The sequence below is a fragment of the Callorhinchus milii genome, unplaced genomic scaffold (genome assembly GCF_018977255.1).
Source record: "Callorhinchus milii isolate IMCB2004 unplaced genomic scaffold, IMCB_Cmil_1.0 Scaffold22, whole genome shotgun sequence".
NCBI lineage: Eukaryota > Metazoa > Chordata > Chondrichthyes > Chimaeriformes > Callorhinchidae > Callorhinchus > Callorhinchus milii.
The window spans coordinates 1,909,011-1,931,524 of record NW_024704763.1 but is presented as its reverse complement, the minus strand read 5'-3'; the positions used below and the strand labels follow the sequence as shown (position 1 = coordinate 1,931,524).

General features: G+C 50.9%; 2 protein-coding genes across 2 annotated transcripts in view; one reads left to right on the top strand and one right to left on the bottom strand.

Annotated features, from left to right (window-relative positions):
* The window catches only part of spg11 (SPG11 vesicle trafficking associated, spatacsin), a 51,910-nt gene extending 50,156 nt beyond the window's left edge, over positions 1-1,754 (bottom strand). Inside the window, exons 1-2 of the mRNA XM_007905232.2 lie at positions 1,480-1,754; positions 75-259 (exon numbers count right to left, since the gene is read on the bottom strand). Of these exons, the coding sequence (XP_007903423.2) occupies positions 75-259; positions 1,480-1,700 (406 nt within the window). The 5' untranslated portion in view covers positions 1,701-1,754. The remainder of the gene's footprint in view (positions 1-74; positions 260-1,479) is intronic.
* A 1,362-nt stretch (positions 1,755-3,116) lies between these two features.
* Positions 3,117-10,109, top strand: ciao2a (cytosolic iron-sulfur assembly component 2A). The gene is made up of 5 exons (XM_007905220.2): positions 3,117-3,294; positions 3,994-4,158; positions 7,866-7,915; positions 8,211-8,256; positions 8,683-10,109. The coding sequence occupies exons 1-5, from the start codon at positions 3,171-3,173 to the stop codon at positions 8,781-8,783; spliced, it is 486 nt and encodes a 161-aa protein (XP_007903411.1). The 5' UTR covers positions 3,117-3,170; the 3' UTR covers positions 8,784-10,109.
* The last annotated feature ends 12,405 nt before the right edge of the window (positions 10,110-22,514 follow it).

Below are 22,514 nucleotides of genomic sequence, written 5' to 3'. Positions count from 1 at the left end.
ATTACTTTCAAGATTAATATATTGCTCTGTGATCCGGACGGTCCAACGTCCCACTGTTTTGTATTAATACTCACTTAGGTTTTTGCTTTTGATCAGCTTCCTCAAGGCCTCTTCATTGCAACTGTGAGAGTTGGTGACATCACAAACACCATCCTGGACATGAAGCTCATAGATCCCAAGGTCATTGCGACTGTTTAAAGCCAGAAGTCGTTGCCTGGTTGGGGAGGTGTGTGAGTTCGCGGTTGTTTCCCAAATGAAACTACAGAAAATATTCAAGAGAGATAAAAGATGCCCATTTAGATAAAAGTGTAAGCCCCAAATAGGGAAATGGTTTAACATATTGGAATTGGTTATGTAAATTACAATTCAGTGACGCTACCCAGTGTGAGGGACACTATATAGATGCAAATTAGGTCGTGAATACAGAGAATTTCAACTTGGAATGAAATTTGCAGTGTATTGGATTTACGTTGAGACGAGACAGCTTCTTTAGCATATTATTCATGCATCGACCAATTTGAGGGACGTGGGTAAGGATGCAGCAATGTTCGACATTGGACAGTCGGGCATTACCCTACTTTGATTGACGCGTTTGTGCCAGCCTTTATACACCACACTGCACAGCGGCCCGGGCACGTGGGCACGTGGGCACGATCATTGATAACAATCGAGTAGCGCAATCCGTGCGGTTGATAAGAGCGCCCTATCGCGTGGTCAAGACGTCTCAAAGGCGCTTCGCAGGATACACTGCAGCGGAGCGACCGCGTATATTTTTGCGGCCGAGTGAGCTCGAGGGGCAGGGTGCAGTGTGTGTGTGTGTGGGGGGGGTGTATGTGTGTGTGGGGGGGTGTATGTGTGTGGGGGGGGGGGTGTATGTGTGTGTGTGGGGGGGGGTGTATGTGTGTGTGGGGGGGGGGTGTATGTGTGTGTGGGGGGGGGATGTATGTGTGTGTGTGGGGGGGGGTGTATGTGTGTGGGGGGGGTGTATGTATGTGTGGGGGGGGTGTATGTGTGTGTGGGGGGTGTATGTGTGTGTAGGGGGGTGTATGTGTGTGGGGGGGTGTATGTGTGTGGGGGGGTGTATGTGTGTGTGGGGGGGTGTATGTGTGTGGGGGGGTGTATGTGTGTGGGGGGGTGTATGTGTGTGGGGGGGGTGTATGTGTGTGTGGGGGGGTGTATGTGTGTGGGGGGGGTGTATGTGTGTGTGGGGGGGTGTATGTGTGTGGGGGGGTGTATGTGTGTGTGGGGGGGTGTATGTGTGTGGGGGGGGTGTATGTGTGTGTGTGTGTGGGGGGGGGACAGTAAGAGGCTACGTCACCACCACCACCACTCCAGAACTACAACTCCCAGAATTCCTGGCGCGCCGGAAGACAGCGGGAACCAGTTGGGGGGCCATTTAACGCTCCCCCCCCCCTCCCGCCCGCCTCCCCACCGTATCCCCAAATCGCGCCACCAACAGCCACCGCCTCCCGGACTCACTCGACGAACTTCCCGGCCTGACACGGCACGCTCCTGCGGCAGTACACGGCCGAGCCGGGCTCCTGGCACAGAGCGGCCAGGCGCAGCTGCCCCCCGTCGGCTGACACACCGCCCAGGGTCTGGAAACACCTCAGGGCTTTGGCCCGGGTCAGGCCCTTCGAGTCCCTCAACTCGTCGGCGGCGTCCAACAGCACCGCCAGACCCCGGGCCTCGGCCTCCATGTCCCCCAAACCCCAGCGTCCGGGCCTCCCTCGCTGTTTACATCCCACCCGCCACCACCTAACTTTGTGGCCGGGTTGGAGGCGGGACCCGAGTATGATGGACACGGTCTCAGCCTATCCGGCGCAGCAGAGGCCCGATGGGCGCTCGGCTCGGCCAATTGGAACCCGGGCAGCTTTTGATCGACGCCTCTGCCAGCCTATTAGAGGGCAGCAGTAGGGGTTGACCGGTAGAGGCACCGGCCTATCAGCTTCCGGCCCGCGTACGATTGACGCGTGGCTCAACCAGTCGGGATCCAGGAAGCCGGTGCGCTACCGTCGCTGAGCCAATCAGCGTGAAGTGGGCGGGCCGCCTAATCAGGTTAGGTTGAGCCGCCAGGAGATGCCGTTAGAGGGAGATTCCGAAAGTCAGGCAGAAGCAATCGAACTCCGGGGTTGAGGGCACGTGATCCCATCTTGGACACAACAACAACAACAACAACAACACTGGAGGCTCATCACAGCTCCTCTCATATCATCATCATCATCATCATCATCACAGTAATCCCTGCATTGGATACGGTGTCTTATCGGGCCTTCGCGTCGTCTCAAAGCGCTTCACGGGGACACACCGCAAAGTGCAGTGACTGTGTGTTTTGTGAGCCAATTGGGCGCACCGCGACGTCCCCACAAACAGTCGGGGATCGAGCGACCAATTTTATTGCACGGGTGGACTGTCGGCCAGCGCACCGGGCGGGGAGGGGGTGGTGGCGGGGGAGAGAAAGAGAGAGAGAGAGAGGGGAAGAGAGAGAGAAACTCTCTTCTCTTTTCCAACAGCGCTACGGGATCCCGTGCGTAATTGGCTGCCGCGCCTTCGCCGCACTCCTGCCACGCGCTTTGAGATGTCCTGACGAGCCGCCGAGGCGCCGGGTTGAACACGACGCTTTTTATTCATTATAGGCTCTTATTATTTCCTTTGTTATTTCTAATAACGCGTCCAGTGGTGTTACAGTACAGGTTCGTAACTTAAAACGATGGCTTCAAACTGAGACACCCGATAAATTTTGGGGTGGGAGGGTGTTGGCTTTGTGGAGTCCTGTAGCTCAGTGGTTAGAGCACTCGCTTTGCAAGTGAGAGACCTGAGTTCAATTCCAGGCAGAGGGCGAAACCTTGGGCAAGTTTCCTTACTCCACACAGAGCCTAATAATATTCCCTCCAAAACCAACAACAATAATAAATTGGTCATTTTCAATCCACGACTGTTTGTGGACATTGCTGTGCGCAATTGGCTGCCGCGTTCGCCCACAAATATACAGTCAATTCACTTTACAGTGTGTTCTGTGAAGCGCTTTGGGACGTCCTCCCGACGTGAACAGCGCTGTATCAAACGCAAGGATTATTATTATTATTATTATTATTATTATTTGGTTTCTCTCCGCTCCATGTGTCTGGTCTGGTAGACCAGGAAGTCTGTGGCCCAGGAATGGCTGGAAGATGGAAATAGTCTCTGGGCTCGTGTCCTACGCGGTGGCAAAGTTCGTCCTTATCTCGCGTCTGTCTGGCAAAAAAGATGCGGAGAAAACCAAAAAGATGGAAGAGAAAGCATTAGAGGTTTACGGTGGGTGAGAGGCGAGAGTTACTTTAGATAGAAATAAGGGGGAGGGGGGTGTCGGGGTGGGGGGAGGGGGGGGAGAGAGGTTAAAGGGCTTTAGGGCGACTGTCAAAGGCACAAGTTTTTAAAAGCAAACTATGTCAACCGGTGGTTACGAGCCCTCGCCTCGCGAGCGCAGGGGCACAGGTTCCATCCCCGGCAGGGGGGGCGAGACCCTGGGCGAGCCGCCCCGCGCCGCTCGCCCGCGCCTGAAAGTAATCCCTCGAGAGAGAGAGAGAGAGAGAGAGAGGAGAGGGAGAGGGAAAGAAACAACAGTGAATCGGTCGCCTCAACCCGCGGCTGTTCGCGGGGACGCTGCCGCTCGCGGGCGGTCGGCCGCCGCGTTTCGCCCACAAACATACAGTCGATTCACTTTGCAGTGCGTCCCGCGAAGCGCTTTGGGACGTCTCGAAGTCATGATAAGACGCTGTATCAAATGCAAGGGTTATTATTATTATTATTTTATTAAAACCAAATTCGAGTCACTGTCCGACTGGGAATTCTGTGACTGAAAGGCAGACGAACGCCACGTTTCTCATTGTGAAAGGTGGCCCGAGGGAAAAGGTTCAATTGAACCGCAGCAAACGTTGCAGCACAGAACCAGGTCACTCGGGCCGTGTTTATCCGGCGGAGGCTAAATCACCTGCGTTTTCCGTCCTCTGGCAGATATCATTCGGACAATTCGTGACCCGGAGAAGCCGAACACCCTGGAGGAGCTGGAGGTGGTTTGTGAGGAGTGTGTGGAGGTGAAAGAGCTGGAGGACGACAAATATCTCGTCGTCATCCGCTTCACCCCCACCGTCCCCCACTGCTCTCTGGCCACGCTGATCGGTGAGTGAACAGCAGCGGTGGTCAACCACAACACATTACGTTTACTCAGCGCCCTTTCACGTCAGGAGGAGGTCCCAAGGCGCTGGACAGTCAGGGATTTGGTCCCGACCTGGAGGTTGAGATCCGGAGGGGTGGAGGCCACGGAGGGTGGGGGTAGTGGGCGGTGACTGAAGGCGCGGTCGAAGAGGAGGGTCTTGAGACGAGCCTTGAAGGAGGCAAAGGAGGGCTCAAGGGAAAGGGACTGAGCTGGGCCCCTGGACTGTAAAATACACCAGTCACTACACTTTTTAGTAAAATCCTGTGAAGCGATTTGAGACCTTTTGACCCTCCCACACTCCGACTCCTACCCATCCTCCCCTACACACTTTCGTACCCGTTTCCCCACCCTCTGTCACCAAACTCATCCTATCCCTGAAACCCACCACCTGCTCCCTTGACCCCATCCCCACTCCACTCCTTATCTCCCAGCTCCACCTCCTTGCCCCACATATCACAGACATCGTCAACCTGTCCCTCTCCTCTGGCTCTGTTCCCATTCCCTTAAAAACTGCCATCATCACTCCCACCTTGAAAAAACCATCCCTTGATGCGTCGCAGCTATCAAGCTACCGGCCCATCTCCAACCTCCCCTTCCTGTCCAAGGTCCTTGAACGAGTTGTGGCCTCCCAGCTGCGCTCTTTCCTCTCCACCCATTCATTATTCGAACCCCTTCAGTCGGGTTTCCGTGCTGCCCATAGCACAGAAACTGCCCTGGTCAAGGTCACCAATGACATCCTGACCATCTGCGACCAGGGCTCCCTCTGCCTCCTCGTCCTCCTCGACCTATCGGCAGCATTCGATACGGTCGACCACGCTATCCTCCTCCACCGCTTGTCCTCCCACCTCAACCTTCAAGGCCCTGTCCTTGAGTGGTTCAGGTCGTACCTCTCCCACCGTCTTCACTTTGTTTCCACAATCGGCTTTTCCTCCACCCCCCGCACTGTCTCGTGCGGTGTCCCTCAGGGCTCTGTCCTCGGTCCCCTCCTCTTCACCCTCTATATGCTCCCCCTGTGGTGACATCATCCGCAGACATGGGGTTAACTTCCACATGTATGCGGATGACACCCAACTCTACCTTTCCTCCTCTACCCTCAACTCCACGACCACCGATGTCCTGACAGCTGCCTGTCCGACATCGAGTCCTGGACGAGAGACAACTTTCTTCAGCTCAACGTGCGCAAAACTGAGGCCCTCCTGATTGGCTCACGTCAGCGCCTCCGCACCTCAGGCGCTGACAGCATCAGCATCCAAGGCTGCACTCTCCACCTCTCAAAGCCATCAGGAACCTCGGGTTCTGTTCGACCCTGAGCTGTCCTTTCTCCCTCATATCCGCACCACAACTGGCACCGCCTTCCATCACCTCCGGAATATCGCCAGACTACGGCACTACCTCACCCCTCACGCTGCTGAAACTCTGGTCCACGCCTTTATCACCTCAAGGCTGGACTATGGGAACTCTCTCCTCGCCGGCCTTCCCGGCCCCTCCCTCCACAAGCTGCAGGTCATTCAGAACTCTGCAGCTCGTGTACTGTCCCGCACCAGGCTTCGACCACATCACTCCCACCCTCGCTCGCCTCCACTGGCTCCCCATCCCCCAGAGGATCGAATTCAAGATCCTCATCCTCACCTACAAGGCCATTCACGGCCTCGCTCCCTCCTACCTCTCCGACCTACTATCCCCCTACCTACCTGCCCGTACCCTCCGTTCCTCTGGCTCCGGTCTGCTCCACATCCCCCGCCCCAACCGCCCTACCATCGGTGGCCTTCAGCCTCTCAGCCCCGAGGCTCTGGAACTCCATCCCCCAGTGCCTTCGCCACTTCCTCCCTTTCCTCCTTCAAGGCCGGTCTCAAGACCTTTCTCTTTGACCGTGCCTTCAGCTCCCCTCTCGACTCTCTACCCCCTCCTCGCTCCCTCCCTTCCCTCCCCTCACCCTGACCATTTCCCCCCAATGCTCGGGTCCTGACCCAACTGTACAGCGCCTTGGGACGTCCTCCCGACGTGAAAGGCGCTCTATAAATGGAATCTTGTTGTTGTTGTTGTGATGAAGCCTGCATCAATGCCAGGATTGCCAGGATTATTCTCATATTATCATATTATCGTTATTATTTAGGCAAAGCAAATCTATTCCGATGCCAGTGACCATTTTGTATCCACTAACACCCCTCCCCGCATCTTGATGGTGCAGGGTGGGTAGAGTCAAGAGATCAAGGAGAAAATATCTTAATGAAGGAGGATTCCTGTCCTCAATGGTCTTAAGATCACATGTCAGCAATGGCACAGTTGGCCAAATGACCCTCTTTCTGCGCTGTATTTCTAGGATAAGGTAACGACCGGTTTTCAGCAGATTTACAGTGTTGGCTGCCTGATAAGGGTCTGTTAGGGTAACAGTAGAAGCTGTTCTTTCTTTTCCTTCAGCCACCCAAGCCTTTATCAGAGCTGTACACTGCTCCATGTCTGCATGTTGCCCTGGCGTAGAATGCTTATCTGCCCAGTGCCAGCACCACTGGCCATCCAGGCAGTAATGAAGCTCTCTCTGTGGTCATCAGGGAGACAGCACACTAGCTTGGAATGTAAGGCGCTGTATCAAATGCAAGGATTATTATTAATTATTAATCCACCTCGTCTAATGCCACTCACCCACTCGCTCACCAAACCCTTGAATACTTTACTCCTCCCCAACTTTGACCCCCCCCACCACACACTACCGGCAATTCCAGCCTTCCACACTGTCCAGCGCTTTGGGACGTCCTCCCGACGTGAAAGACGCTATAAAAGTGTAATTGTTGTTGTGGCAACGAGCTGACAGATGTTTGGAACCGGCACAAAGCGGAACCGAAAGTATTGTTTCGCTCTCACAATAAGGACAAGGCCTCATCACTTCCTTTCTCTTTCCCGAGCGCTTTATACGGTTTCCTTAATCTCCTCGGTGCCACTGTCAGGGGGCCACTGTGGTGTCTGCAGCTGGAGCTTTCTATTGCAGGTTGTGACCTCCCTTCAGATGGAATTAAACTTGGTCACAGTCCAGCGCTCAGCCAGAGCTGTCCCTTTGCTGTGTGTAAATGGAGTGGGGGGGCAGTTCCTGGACTTTGTGTGTCTGATTTCCTATTTGTGACAGGTTGCGACCCTAAGCTACGTTTTGTTTTCACCCCAAACAAAATGATTGGACGGGGTGGAGAGTCAAAGGTCCAGAGGGCACAGAATCAAGTTTCTTGCTCTGGAGCTAAAAGAAGTTTCACACAGTTGGCTGTTAAAAGAAATAAAGGTCTTAAATAAGTCTGTTGACCAAACAAATTACTTTGTCAATCAAAGCATGGGAACTGAGCGATAACGTTTTGGAGAGCAGGGATGGGGTGGAGGTGGGGGGGGGGCGGGGGTGCTGTAGAGGAGAACAAGAGGACTGTGCTGCCTGATGCTAATAAGGAAACTTCCTTCTATAAAGAGGAAGAACGACAGGTAATAATAATTAATCATAATCCCTGCATTTGATGCAGCATCTTTCACGTGGGGAAGATGTCGCAAAGCACTTCGAAGCATTCACTTTAAAGCGTAGTGACTGTTTATTGTGCAGGCGAACGTTGGAGCCGATTTGTGCATAGCAATGTCCCGCAAACATCCACGATCCAAATTCTGAGACTAATGTGTTTTGTTTCTTGTTTATCAAATATAGGGCTGTGTCTACGGGTGAAGCTGCAAAGATGTTTACCGTTCGAACATAAGGTATGAACCCAAGCCTTTGCGTTGGCAGTTTAATGGTTACTGTTTAATGGCAGTTTAATAATTTTAATGGTGTTGTCAGGTTTAATAATCTGTCGTACCAAACCCAATTCGATTTAACTTCATTCCTATAATGCTGCTTCTTGAAAGAGTTAACGAGGTTAGGAATTCATTCACATCTGGGGGTGGGTTGCTTGCAATTTCGAGACCTCATTTCCCAATTCCAGTGTTCAACCGTCTGAAACCCCAGAGGACATTTACAAAATGAGTTACATTCAATGATTGTGCACTTTTTCAGATTGAAATCTACATTTCTGAAGGAAGCCACTCTACAGAGGAAGATAGTGAGTCATTTCACTTTGTTTTTGTCTTGGGCGCTGGTCTTGGATCGTTTGTTAAATGCCAGTAATACGAAGCAATTGTTTTGTTCTATTTCTTGAGAGATTTGCAATTTCTCTGATCAACTCCATCCCACAGTCTCTTGGTCTTGTCCTCTCCCAGACTCGTCTCAAGACCCTCCTCTTTGACCATGCCTTTGGTCACCCTCCTAACCCTATGCTCCCTGCCCTCCGCCCCCCCTCCTGATCCCAACCCCCAGCTCGGGTCCAAATCCCTGATTATCCAGCACCTTAGGATGACCTCCTAACGTGAAAGGCGCAGTGTCAATGTAATGTGCTGTTGATCATGCGGAACTCACTGAACTCTAAAACCAGCGTTGGATAGGACATGACTAACCTCTTCCTTGTTTTACTCCCCTCTTTGTTCTTCAGTTAACAAACAGATCAACGACAAGGAGCGAGTAGCGGCAGCAATCGAGAACCCGAGCCTGCGGGAGATCGTGGAGCAGTGTGTGACAGAGCCCGACGACTGAGCCGTTGGGAAAACCACGTGGAGAAGCTCTCTCTCTCTCTCTCTCTCTCCCTGTGGGCTCTCGCTGCTTGTCAAGGTCCCCGGCTCTGCTGACCTAAAGACAGCCAATAACACTCTCTCGCTCTCTATGTCTTTCTGCAATAGAAACTTTAATGCACTGGCTATATATAAACATATAGCCCACCCTTTGACAAACAAGTGTTATTTCAGCTGTAAAGAGGCAATCCCACAGAGCACTGATCTGAAGAGGAGATTTTTCCGAGTGTCCAGCGTTACTCCTGAACATTACTCCTGAGCCCAAACCGCAAGAAGGTACTATTTCACTTGACAGGATTCCAGTTTGAGGCAACAAGCTCTACACGTCGCTTGCCTGGAATCAATGGCATCTCTCAGGGATGAGAAATGCGTCCTTACCTTTACATTCAAAATAATCTCAAACGCCCTTCAGAACATCCGCCAGATTGTTCATGGGTTTGTTGGTGTTGTACCTATTCCCCGCATTTGTTGTGCAGACAGAGAGCTGAGAGTGGTAACAAATTCTCTGGTTGCGATTCCAAGTGACCTGTATCCAGTCAGATAGACACAGTGGTCTGGATCTCTGGATCGAAAAGGGCCAATTTGCTGTGTTCTTATGCAATGTATAAGCCACCTCCTACAACTGGAGAGAGAGAGAGAGTCTTCTCCCAACCCCAGGGGCCCATTATTCCCCACTTCCCCCACCCCTCATCCACAGTATTACGTCCATCGCTCACCACCCTGTTAAACATTTGTAGGTTGTTTAATGATATCTAAACACCAACCAATAAGCTCAATTTGGTCACTCAATCCACGACTGTTTGTGGGACGCTGCTGTGCATAATTGGCTGCCGCGTTTTGCCCACGTAATACACAATCAATCCACTTCACAGTATATTGTGCCAAGTGCTTTGAGACGTCTCAACAACGTGACAAGGCCCCATATCAAATGCAAGGATTATTATTATCTCATGTTTCAGGAGCAAAGCCATATCCATATTTGGTGTATAATGCATAAGTACTGGGGACGGAGAGCGATCGGCAGACTGCAGGGCTGGGGACGCCTTCTGATTTCAGGTTCTTTATTCACTGCCCAGAATGTGTGGTGATGTACTAACAAGGGAACGTTTTATTTCAATATTTCCTGTCTTGTGTAACATCCATGTGTCAGGCACCCACTGTAACATACAAACCGCCCCCCCAACCCTGAGCCTTGGTTGTGAGGACAGGGGCCTCCATTGCTGTGACTACTATTGTGTACATGAAATCAACCGGGAATTGTGATTTTAATATATGTATTGTATAATCCAAAGACTACATTTTTTTGTGAAGCCGTTTTCTCCACCTGAACAGATGGACAGGACCCTCGGTTTTACATCTCGTCGGAAGGTTAGAGTGGCAGACTAGACAGCAGTCCGAGACGCAATCCCTCTTGAAGAGCGCTATATAAATGCAAGTTGTCGTTATTGTAGAAAGTCCCCAATTTGGGGGCTTGAACCCATGACCTTCTGACTCCGAGGAAGGGGGGTCCGGATCAGCCAGGCTGACTCCTAACATTATAACGTGCGCCCAGTTTGGCACGTGTGTTTGGTCACAACTTGTCCTTTTTGTGATAAAAGAATCAAATCCCTTTGCTTTCCTCAGGCATGGGTCACGCTGGGCGGAAAAGAGACTTATTGCCCCGCTTTCAGGATGTCAAACCTTCGCTCTATCAGTATTTATTAAATAAGTAATTCTCAGCTGATGCAGCACACCCTGTTCAACAACAACTCGCATGTATATAGCCCTTCACCTGGGACAGTGTGACAGAGCGCTTAACAGGTGGTGGAGTCTGACACCGAGCACAGCGGAGGGAGGAGATGACCATCATCGCACTCGAAAAGGAAGTTCTTCGGTTGTGAAAATAAGCAGAGCCTTTGTTTTTGTCCAGAATCTTAACCAGGGGCTGATACTAATGTCAACATACACTGGGGCTGGGGGCTCCCATCTCTGGTCTGTCCTTCCTTCCCTCGGGTTTAACTGTTCAGCTCGCTTTCCCTCATCCACCGATGTGGCTATTGTTACGTTGCTGATCGTGTGTCTGTGGCTAGTCTGTTCCTAACATCTGTGGGTTTACACAGGTGAGGCTGTGCAATCCCTGGGTGGGGCAGGGGTGTAGAGTAACGGCCACCCGCACACAGTCCGGTAAATCCCGGCAAATAAGCCGTGAGTCATTCAGCACTGCCACTGCACCCGGGCAGCAGGAGCACAAGAGATGGGGAGATTATACCAAACCCTTGTTCAGTCATTTAGCCTTTGCAGCCTCCTTGCTACGCTGATCCCCACAAAGGCTCTCTTTATCCCTTTTTACCTCCACAAAGACCAGATTCGTAAAGGGACAGAGTCACAGCAGCAAACTACACCGCAGTATTGTTGTTTTCGCTGCGCAGATTAGCTGCTGAGTTCTACAAAATACACACTAAACTTTACAGTAAATCCTGTGCTTCGAGACGTCCTCCATGCCAAAAAAAATTTCGGACAGAAGACCAAAAAAAAAACTGAATCCACTCCTGATAACTCACCCACAAAATATACAGTCACTCCACTTTACAATATATCTCGTGAAGCGCTTTGAGACGTCGCAACGACGTGATGAGGCGCAGTATCAAATGTAAGTTGTTATTATGTAAACTCAAACTCGTACATAAAGCAGAGCTTTATAATCCCATTAAACACCGGTGTGGCTTTCTTCAGTGAACGGCTAATTTGGGAACCGGCACACAGCAAATTAGTTCTGCTGACTGCTATTGATTCAGGTGCTGCCTGGGTGATCTACTGAACTGCCTCAGCATTCCTTGTCCAAATGCACGTCTGACCCCCACGTTGGTTGTAATAGATGTCAAGGTCATCGAACTTGCGTAACTCCTTCCCTGATGAATATTGACCCTTAAGCAACTCTTTCCTGAGCTCCTTATAGTGTAGCCGTTAACTAAACCCCGGAGCAGTGTGTGGGACTTTCTCTGAGCCACCCACCCACTACTCTGTCTTGGTGCTGCTCCTCTCCAGGTCCATGTCAAATTGCTGCTCTGATGGAGAGGCGGTGGCAGTGTGATCTGGAATCTGATACGAGCAGAGGTCAGGCTGTTGATGTTTAATGCCGTCCTCACTGAAAGATTCATTGCTGCTAATTTACTGAGCGTCTGTCCGCTGCTTGATTGCTGGGGAGCAGTTGTTATACATTACACTACCCATTGAATCGCCCTCATCCCCCAAGGAGCCAGTGGGACGTCGCTGTGTGCAAATTGGCTGCCTGTAAAAACACACACAGACATTACATTTACAGTAAATCCTGCAAAAGACTTTAACACTGGAGGCAATGATTATTATTATTAGTGGAAGACAGGGAATAAGAGGGGTGGTCACTGGTGGTGGGGAGTATAGATAGTGGCACAGACTAGATGGGTTTCCATGCTGTATCACTGTTAATTGTGTGTGTGTGTGTGTGTGTCTATGTGTAAGAGACTGGGACAGAAGGGAGAAGGAATTTAATACCCTCTGGAAAGACCTTTCCTTCCCAGCTCCAGTTATAAATCATCTGAATCCTTCGATTAGATTACAGCCTCTCAGTATCCTCTGTTAACTGCAGAACCACGAGTGAGTGGGATGCTCACTAACCGGGTTGGGGGTGGGTTAAGTGAGCCAGTCATTATTTCTCTTGTCGTAAGCTAACACTCACCAAACTACACAGGCCAAGTAGTTGGATCACTGCGCCATGAACAGCAATTTTTCTTCTGCGCAAAGACCCATCACTCATTAATAATAACACTCCAGCTGTTTTTCCAGCTGTTTTTCGGTGACTTGTCGGCTCCCACCACATCTGCCGAACCCTGGAACCTCATTATTCACTGGATGCATGAACGGGAAACCTTTTCAAATGTGCTTTTTTTTAAAAAAAAAACCAAAAGGGAACTTTTGAGAAAGATTTATTCCTGTCACAGCTGGGAGACCTCTGCCAAGGGCTGGGCTAACAGAACAAACTGTGTGAGGGGTCAGCGAAGCGAGAGAGCCGGCTGGGACCCATTACAAGCCCAGCCTCCTGGCTCTTACAAGTGTCAGCCTGAGGCTCAGTCGGCAGTGCTCTTGCCTCTGGGTCCGAAGGTTGTGGGTTCAAACACCCACGTCAGGCCTTTGAGATAAGTCTCTTGACAATCCAGCGCGATGACAGGAGAGCGCCATAGTGTTGGAGGGTCAGTCTTTTGTTCGAGATGTTCACCCCAACTCTCTCGCTCTGTTCAGATGGATGTTAAAGATTTTGTGTTTGCGCAGCATCTCTCTCTCTCGTATGCCGGGAGGACGTCTCAAAGCTCTTCATGGGATTTGCTGTAAAGTGTAGTGACTGTGTGTTTTTGTAGGCAAACGCAGCAGCCGATTGGAAAACGGAAGTGAGTTTCCTCATACCCGTTTGTGGGAAGTTGCTGTGCACCGAAAGACACCTGTGTTTGCCTGCAAATACTCACTCAATCATTATACTTGACATTAATTACTAGCGGGTGTCGCTGTGTGACAATAGAGCCTTACACCTCTCTTTAGTGACACACCGCAGTGACTTGGGTATACTCATTGATGATGGGTGGATTTCAATGGCAGCTGAGGGTTACATCACGTCCTCCTGACGTGAAAGGCGCTCTATAAATGTAATTTTGTTGTTACGTCGCTACAGCCTTACATCGGTGTGGAAAAGATTAGTAACTGCACATTCCTTCAGGGCAGGGGTGGGGGGGGGGTTAGGGTGGGTGGGCAATTGCAAAGCCTGAAAACACTGAGCTGCGATCGCCATAATCTACTGACCCGCGCAGCTGCCATCAAAAACTGGCCTGTAGGAAAACAACCAGTTGCAACGAGTATGGACAAGCAATGCACAGAATGATAATAATCTTTGCGTTCGGTACAAAGTCTTATTCATGTCCCCAAGACGTCTCAAAGTGCTTCACGGGATTTCCACTGTAAAGTGTAGTGACTTTACAGTGGAAAGTCCTGTGATGTGATGAGGGTCCTGTCTCCGGCCCTGTGGGGGTGGGGGTGGGTGGTGGGGGGGGGTCCTGTGATGTGATGAGGGTCCTGTCTCCGGCCCTGTGGGGGTGGGGGTGGGGGTCCTGTGATGTGATGAGGGTCCTGTCTCCGGCCCTGTGGGGGTGGGGGTGGGTGGTGGGGGGGGGTCCTGTGATGTGATGAGGGTCCTGTCTCCGGCCCTGTGGGGGTGGGGTGGGGGTCCTGTGATGTGATGAGGGTCCTGTCTCCGGCCCTGTGGGGGTGGGGGGGTCCTGTGATGTGATGAGGGTCCTGTCTCCGGCCCTGTGGGGGTGGGTGGTGGGGGGGGGTCCTGTGATGTGATGAGGGTCCTGTCTCCGGCCCTGTGGGGGTGGGGGGTCCTGTGATGTGATGAGGGTCCTGTCTCCGGCCCTGTGGGGGTGGGTGGTGGGGGGGGTCCTGTGATGTGATGAGGGTCCTGTCTCCGGCCCTGTGGGGGTGGGGGTGGGGTCCTGTGATGTGATGAGGGTCCTGTCTCCGGCCCTGTGGGGGTGGGGGGTCCTGTGATGTGATGAGGGTCCTGTCTCCGGCCCTGTGGGGGTGGGGGTGGGGGTCCTGTGATGTGATGAGGGTCCTGTCTCCGGCCCTGTGGGGGTGGGGGTGGGTGGTGGGGGGGGGGTCCTGTGATGTGATGAGGGTCCTGTCTCCGGCCCTGTGGGGGTGGGGGTGGGGGTCCTGTGATGTGATGAGGGTCCTGTCTCCGGCCCTGTGGGGGTGGGGGGGTCCTGTGATGTGATGAGGGTCCTGTCTCCGGCCCTGTGGGGGTGGGGTGGGGGTCCTGTGATGTGATGAGGGTCCTGTCTCCGGCCCTGTGGGGGTGGGGGGGTCCTGTGATGTGATGAGGGTCCTGTCTCCGGCCCTGTGGGGGTGGGTGGTGGGGGGGGGTCCTGTGATGTGATGAGGGTCCTGTCTCCTCACAAAGTGAGGGATTGATTCCATCTGGACAGGACACCGCTGTTTTTTGACGAGCACCGCGGGTCCTTTCACGTCCACCCGAACAAGCACAATCAAACACAGCGTCGAACCCGGCACGTTCTTGAACCTTATTATTTTTCGTTTCAGAGTTAAGTGCTCCGAGACACTGCCCTGCACGAAGGCTGCCGTATAAATCTAAATTGTTGTTGCTGCGATAAAGTGAATTCCAGGTGATGATTTTTCTACCCGCCGGAGAATAGGCTTCAAACAGATAATCGCTTCAATTACCGAGCCTCGAAGCGATGCTTTGTTTTACGCTGTAAGGCAATCTCTGCCGTGTCCCACCCGCATTTCTAAGTGAGAATTCAGTCATTTGCTGCTCCCCCTGGGAAGACGGTTAACCTTCCAATTCACGCTTTGAACAGCCATTTACTGTAAGTTTCTCTAAATCACAGCCACTTATCCCATCATTCCTCAAGCAGTTTAGACAAGAGTTTTTTTTTAAAAAAAGCTGTTTGCTGTTGGCACTTATTCAACAATTTACCAGGTGAAAATCTCCACATCTGAACAGCAGTTAAAGCAGCTACATCCATATCCTATTATTCTTAAAGTGGCGTCACTAACTAAACAGCAGGAACGACAAGCCTGGAATGTCAGCTAATCAACAACAACTTTGTTTTCACAGCATCCTCCTCACAGGGTAACGTTTCTTCGCACTAACAGGGTCTGACACCGAGCAAGAGGGAGGGGGGGGGAGAAATGGGAGGCAACCATAGTTGCCGTCCTTCAGATGAGTCATTGAACCGAGGTCCCATCTGTGCCTGTTCAGGTGGACGTGAAAGATCCCTTGGCGCGATTTGAACAGAGAAGGGATCTTCTCCGTCTCTCCTCCCGGTATTACAGTCTGATCCACATTACCACAATACCAGGGCTAACGGGTAGGGAGCAGCACAGAGCCACCCACCACTGTATTTCTAAAGCCTCCAAAAGAGTGGATTGGGGTTGGACAGCCTTTCCTTACAACCTCTAATGGAGAGAGTCAGTGTGTCGGCAAATGCGATCGGTGCTGAGTGCTTGCCCGTGTGGAGCTCACTTTGGTGGGGGGGTGGGGGGGAGAAGTCACCACAGTGCTGTCCACGCGATTTATGAGGAGGCGGAGGGCAGCTTGGTTTGGGAGACTGTTTGTTGCTGGTGATGGGACGAAACGAAAGTCGTTAAAGCGTCTCACACAAACAAAATGCTCCACTGGCTCCACCCAGCCAGAGATTTGGGAGCGGCATATCCTCCTCAGCACATCTGCTCCGAGTCATTGGTACCAACGTTTTGACTCCGTTGGGAAGTGTGATCTGGACGCCAGCTGTCTCTTTCTCTTTCTCTCTCTCTCTCTCTCTCTCTCGTGTGCGTTTTTTTCCGCTCCCCGAGTTGTCCACTAAACAATTTCTTACGCTTTTCGATTTGGTCTTGTTTTGCTGGATATTGGTTGTTTCTGCAGCGATTGTCTCACTCTGTGTGGATATCAAGGGTGTGTCACATACAGTTATGTATGATGGGTGTGAGCGTATGCGTCAGTGAGAGAGAGAGAGAGAGACTAAGAGAGAAAAAAAAATTCTCCCCAGCTAAGAATCCTCAGGATAAATTGATCATTCGCTCCACAGGCTCTTTGCAGGATCTCGATGCGCAAAAATTAGCTGCCGCTTTTGCCTGCATAATACACAGTCACTACACTTGACAGACGTTCCCTGAGAAGTCCCATAGTGTAGTGGTTTCAGCACTCACCCAGAAGTTCTGCGGAGCCCTGTAGTATAGGACCCGGGTTCGATTCCCGGGCAGGATGAAACCTTAGACAAGCTTCCTTACTCCACACGCCTCTGTGTACCGAGCAGTAAGTAGGAACCGGTCGTTAGTCGATTGGCGGATCGCTTTCCGGGGCTAATAATCCCTCCAAAAGAATGTAATTAGTCAAAAATCCATGACTGTTGGTGGGACACTGCTGTGTGCGATCCACTTTACAACTATATTCTGTGAAGCGCTTTGAGATGACTCAACAACAATGATAAGGCGCTATATCAAATGCAAGGATTATTATTATTATTAATATTATTATAGAAGCACTTTCAGGTGTTTCAAAACTCAAGTCCCTTCCTCTCATTCATCATCGCTGGTGGGATATTAAGGCCAAATATTAAATAAAATAGAAACATCACAAACAGAAGCTACGAAAGCAAAGTCAGTGCTGGGTGTGTATGTGGATGTTGCTTCTCCCAGCCTTTCCCCTCAGAAGCATCTCTTTCTCGCTCTGTATCCCAGGCATCTGGCCTGACTGATCGGTGTCCCAGGGAGGGATATGAAGAGGTTATAACAGGCTGTGAGGCTGTTCAGCACAGACGCTCCACCACCCAGGGGACCGAGAGACACAGAGTCGCGCAAACGCAAAGATAAACAAATAAGTTTCAAGCGAGGCTATCAGGTGACGGCCAGTTAAACGACATGTAACCCAAGCTTTCCACAGGACATGAGCCAAAGCACTGCACAGTCACAGCTTTAAGCACCAAATCAACAAGGAGGGGGAGGAAGGGAGGGAGGGAGAACAGGGTTCATCGGAGCTTGTAGCACTGGGTATGTTGCAAAGCCCCGGGACCCCTATGGTTTCACACATACAGTGAATTCCCCTCCCTCCCCCACATTTGTAGCTGCTGTGAATGAATAAAGACCTTCCTCTTTGACCGTGCCTTCGGCCACACCCCCACTTGCTTCCAATCCTCTTGATTCCAACCCCTACTTCGGGTGCAAACCCTTACCTGTCCAGCGCCTCTGGACGTCCTTCTGACGTGCTGCGTAAATGTAATTTGTCGTTGTTATTGTAATGCATCTCCAACCCTGGTCGGAAGCAATGTGCACAGATCATGCGAGATCACAGGATTGGTTTTGGGTTGAAGAAGGCCCTGGTTATCATTTGATCTCATTTTTTCCAGTGTCAAGATATTCCTTAAGTGACTCCATTGGCCTGACCTCAACCTCCCCTCCTGATAACTTCTGTTCTAGATGATTAGAAACCGGTCCAATCATGTGACTGCTCTAATGGAATCAAATAGGAGGCCATTCCTGAGTGGTTGTGTTGCTGTGTATTGAGGTGTTTGACCTTCAGTGTTTTAGCTGAATCTCTCTACGCCCCAGAGACCGACAATCAAAACCTTATTTATTATTAAACACTGCCACGACTCTGGGAATCTGTTTTCCTGGAATCTTTAAATGCAAAAACATACATTCGTGTTTTTTCAAGAGAAAAAATGCTCAATTTCTACATCAATACAAACCTCCATCTCTCTCTCTCTCTCTCTCCCCCTCCTTTGGCCGCTTTCCTTTACTCACCCAATCCTTTTGCCCTGCTCCAAGTCGAGGAACAGGACTGACGAGCAAACCGCTACTATTTCCATCGCAAAACACATCTGGAAGTGGCTTCGTCCCCATCTGGGACTGTTCAGACATCTGTCTGTGTGTCTGTGTGTCGGAATATCTATTTGCATCTGTCTGTGTCGGATCACTTTATGGCTGTTCGCGGGATGTTGTGTGTGGGCAAATTGGCTGTCGGGTTCACCTGCAAAACACGCAGTCGCTACACCCTACAGTAAAACCCTGTGAAGCACTTTGAGATGTCCTCGTTATCGCAATGAGGGGCCGTATCAAACACAAGGATTATTCTGAATATCATTGCTGTCAGCAGAGATCTGTAAGCAGCCACAGACATGCTGGGGACAGGCTGACACTTGACATTACTGCCAACTGCCATCTGCATGTCACATCTGCTCTGTGCCCATAATCAAACCAGGGATCTCGTGCCTTCCACAAGCCCTGACTCACTGCCAGCCCAGCTGTGTGACAACCACAGTTCCAGCCTGTCCCTCTCTTCCTTCTGATGAGACGTTAAACCGAGGTCCTGTCTGCCTGTTCAGGTGGACGTTAAAGATCCCGCGGCGCTATTCGAAAATAGAAGGAAGTTTCTCTCTCCCTCGGCGACAATGGGTCACTCGCTTCATGACTGTTTGCGGGGCACTGCCGTGCCCAAACTGGCTGCCACGTTGCACCCACAAAATACACAGTAAATCCAGTAGAGCAGAGGCTTGAAAGAAGAGAGAAAATACGATGGAAATTGAGAGACGACGAGATAAATCATGTGTGCGGTTCTGAAGCCCTGACACATCGCTGGCCTGGTGTTGCCATGACCTATAGCCTCCAGAACTGTAACTCTACGACTCCCTGACACCCTCCACCCCCCCACACCCCCATGATGAACAAAGCCCCGAAGCTCTGCCCTGGGGCAGCCATTGAGCAACTGTTCCCAGGCTCCGACCCAATACAGGATCTGATTTCCTGATAAACGTCCCAGGCCCATCAGGGCTACATGGGGCCTGAGGAGATGGCAGTAAAGTGATACTCATTATCTGGACACACATGTGTTCAGTGTCTGCCCTCGGGCTAACCCTGAGCCTGTGCTCTCAGTGGGTGGGTGGGGGGAGAAACTGAGACGTTTCATTTGATACAGCGCCTTATCACGTCGCTGAGACGTCTCGAAGCGCTTCACAGAATACACTGTAAAGTCAAACTGATTGTGCGTTTTGTGGGCGAAACGTGGCAGCCAATTTGCGCGCAGTAGCGTCCCACAAACAGTGGAGTGAATGATTAATCCAGGATCAAACTTGGAGAAACCCCCTCCCACCTCTTTTCAAATAGTGTCACCAATAGCGATCTTTAACGTGATTTAACACCTGAACAGCCACAAGCGGGAACTCGGACTCATCCAAAGGGCAGTGTCTCCGACAATGGGGTGTTCCCCCCACACCCTCCACGGAGCGTCAGCCGAGACCAGGAGCCCAAAGTCCCCGACGCGCGGCTTGAACCCATGACCTTCTGTCACAGAGGCGAGAGTGCTGGCGGCGGAGCCAGGCGGACACGCCAACGATCCAAAAAAAATGTGAAGAGGTGGCGGAGCTGGGGGAGGTGGGGAGCGGGGGGAGGGGGAGAATGGGGGAGGTGGGGGGAAGAGGAGGAAACTGAGACGTTGAGGACAAAGCTGGAAAAAGAAACAGGAAAGTAAATAAACTGAGTGATGGATGGAAACAACTTACAATAAATAAAACTCAGCGAAGGGCTGAAAATATCTTTCCTCCATTGAGCGCCAATAAAGGACAGGGTTTTGGTATTAATTATAACAAACCCGCCGGCTCTCTCAAACGTTTGTTACTGTTGGTGCTGAAATCTGTTGTACATTTTAAAGGTCTCTTTCTCTCTCTCTCTCTCTCTCTCTCTCTTCTCTCGCGCGCCTACCCTCGCGCTCTCTCTCTCTTTGTCTCACTGTGGCCCCGTGTTCTGTGCGTGTTCCACACAGTGGCAGAACGCTAACCACTGGCCCGTTCTGTAATTTAATAGATTTCGCCCGAGTTTTCATTACATTATAAATCCATTGCAAATTATAAGCAGCGCGATGTTACAGGGTGGGGAAATAAGCATAATTTAATGTGTTTCATGTGATTATCCCATTGTCAAATGCCACCAATTGACCTCCTACACATGTAAATTAATTTCTCTGCTCAAAGAGGCATTGAGGGGCGAAAACTTTAGTCAAGTTACCGTACTCCACACGCCTCTGTTAACCTAAAGCAGTAAGTAGGAACCCGGTTGATAGTCAATTGGCGGATCGTTTTCCGGGCTTTGCTACTTTCAAAAAAAAAGTTAAATAATAACTTGGTCACTTCAATCCACGACTGTTTGTGGGGACAGACGCTGCTGTGCGCAATTGGCTGCCGCGTTTCGTCCACAAAATATACAGTCAATTCACTTTACAGTATATTCTGTGAAGCGCTTTGAGACGTGATGAGGCGCTGTATCAAATGCGAGGATTATTATTATTATTATAAAAACGCTTTGATGTAAAGACAATGTTCCGGCAAGGTCCCTCTGGAAGCGTCTTGGGATGATGCGTCTTTGCTGTTTCCATACAGACTCTTCAGGAAGGAAGTTAAAAGAAGACTTTTAAAAAAAATCCTCTAACCGCAGTGTTTGTTGATCAGATTAGACCACATTTGAAAACAATATGGTTTAACGCAGAGTTCTCCACCAGCTTTCCTGCTGGAGAGACAGCCAGCATTCTCGAAAAGTCGAAGAAACGAATGTTTTTGCCAATTTATCTCCCCGCCTGGAGTTAGCGGATGGTTCGTGCAGTGTTGTGGGGTGAAATTGGAGAGAAATGTCAAGATACCACAGGCTCCCTATCAGTCTGGCTCAGTCACCAGTGATCTCACTTCTAGGTTAGAAGGTCATAGATTCAAACCTTTCATTGGGGACTTGAGAGCTCACGGTCCAGGCTGTCACTCCGGCGTTGTTCCGGGGGTGGGTGGGGAGGTGGCGGAGAGGGAATGGTGCTACACTGTCAAGGATTTGGATGAGACTTTAGACCAAAGTTCCGACTGTGTCTGTTCCAAGTGGACGTCTGTGATTCTAGGACACTGTTGGAAAAGAGAAGGGTGTTTGTTTCCCTCTCCTGGTGTCCTGGCCACCGGTCCCTCAGATAAAAGGGGTTGTTCATTTCACGGCTATGTTTGTGTGTTAGTGGGGGTGGGGGTGGGGCGTGTGGTCGTTGTGCTCCAAATAGCTCCCGCGTTTGCTCACAAAATACACAGTCACTACACTTGACAGCGATTCCCTGCGAAGAGCTGAGATGTTTTGACGTGATGAGGTGCTTATAGGAGTTTTGTTCTCGGCCTCCCCCCCCCCCGCCCCCCCAACCCCCTGCTTGTCAGCTGCGACCCCAATGAAAAACCAAAGCGCTTGACGTGCACAGTGCCAGCCCTTTGTCCCGAAGAAGGTAAAAGAACCGAGAACGACCGGTAGATATCACAAGTTTAGAAAATTTAATAAGAAAAAGTACCTTTTAAAATACAAAACTTGTCAAAACGCTTACTGTTAGCCTGACAGCTCTACGTAACGGACAAAAGACACTGAGCTGCGTGTCTTGTCACTCGAGCCCTGAGCTACTGTCTGCAGTGGACCCTGGCCTGTGCGCGGCTGCCGGGTTAACAGGTCCCACAACGCCGGGTGATTTGCTCTGCGCCCGGCTGAGCGGACGGCCCTTTTTCCCGGGTTTGGACAACTTTGGATCAACTATTCCCGGCCAAACCAAACCGGAACAAACACAGCAAAACCTACAGTTTATATACACGTGCACCCAACTGGGTTGTGCGAGGGAGATCGAACCCCAGTTCTCCCAGCACCTGACAACGAGGTGTAACCCACAGCGCTGGGTCCCTCTGACTGTCATGCACACCCACACACACACAGTTATAGTCAATCAATGTAACAGCACCATTTGTGATTCCTCCAGTAAATACTTGGGATCTCCCCCCCCCATAACTACGCAGCTTGTTCTATTTGACTGTATTGAGCCCCTGAGGCGGTGGTCTGGTCCCTGGGGGTTCTGTACATGACACAGTCGGTGTATGTTTACCATATATATATATAACATATATATATACACACACACACGCGGGTAGAATAAAATATATAAAAACAAAGATGAAAACAACACACTTTGTTTCCTAAAAAAGAAACACATTTTCAAGTATGAGAAGTTGTGTGTTGCCCTGCAACACCCGGAGGAATGGTTAACTGAACTGGGGTGTGGGGATGGAGGGGGGTGGGAAAGAGAGCACCTTCATCTTGGGGAGCGGGGTGGGTGGGGGGT

Coding starts and splice junctions, on each gene's coding strand:
- ciao2a (XM_007905220.2), top strand. CDS start 3,171: ATGGAAATAGTCTCTGGGCTCGTGTCCTACGCGGTGGCAAAGTTCGTC. Junction 4,159..7,865: donor CTCTCTGGCCACGCTGATCG/GTGAGTGAACAG, acceptor TATCAAATATAG/GGCTGTGTCTACGGGTGAAG. Junction 7,916..8,210: donor GTTTACCGTTCGAACATAAG/GTATGAACCCAA, acceptor GCACTTTTTCAG/ATTGAAATCTACATTTCTGA.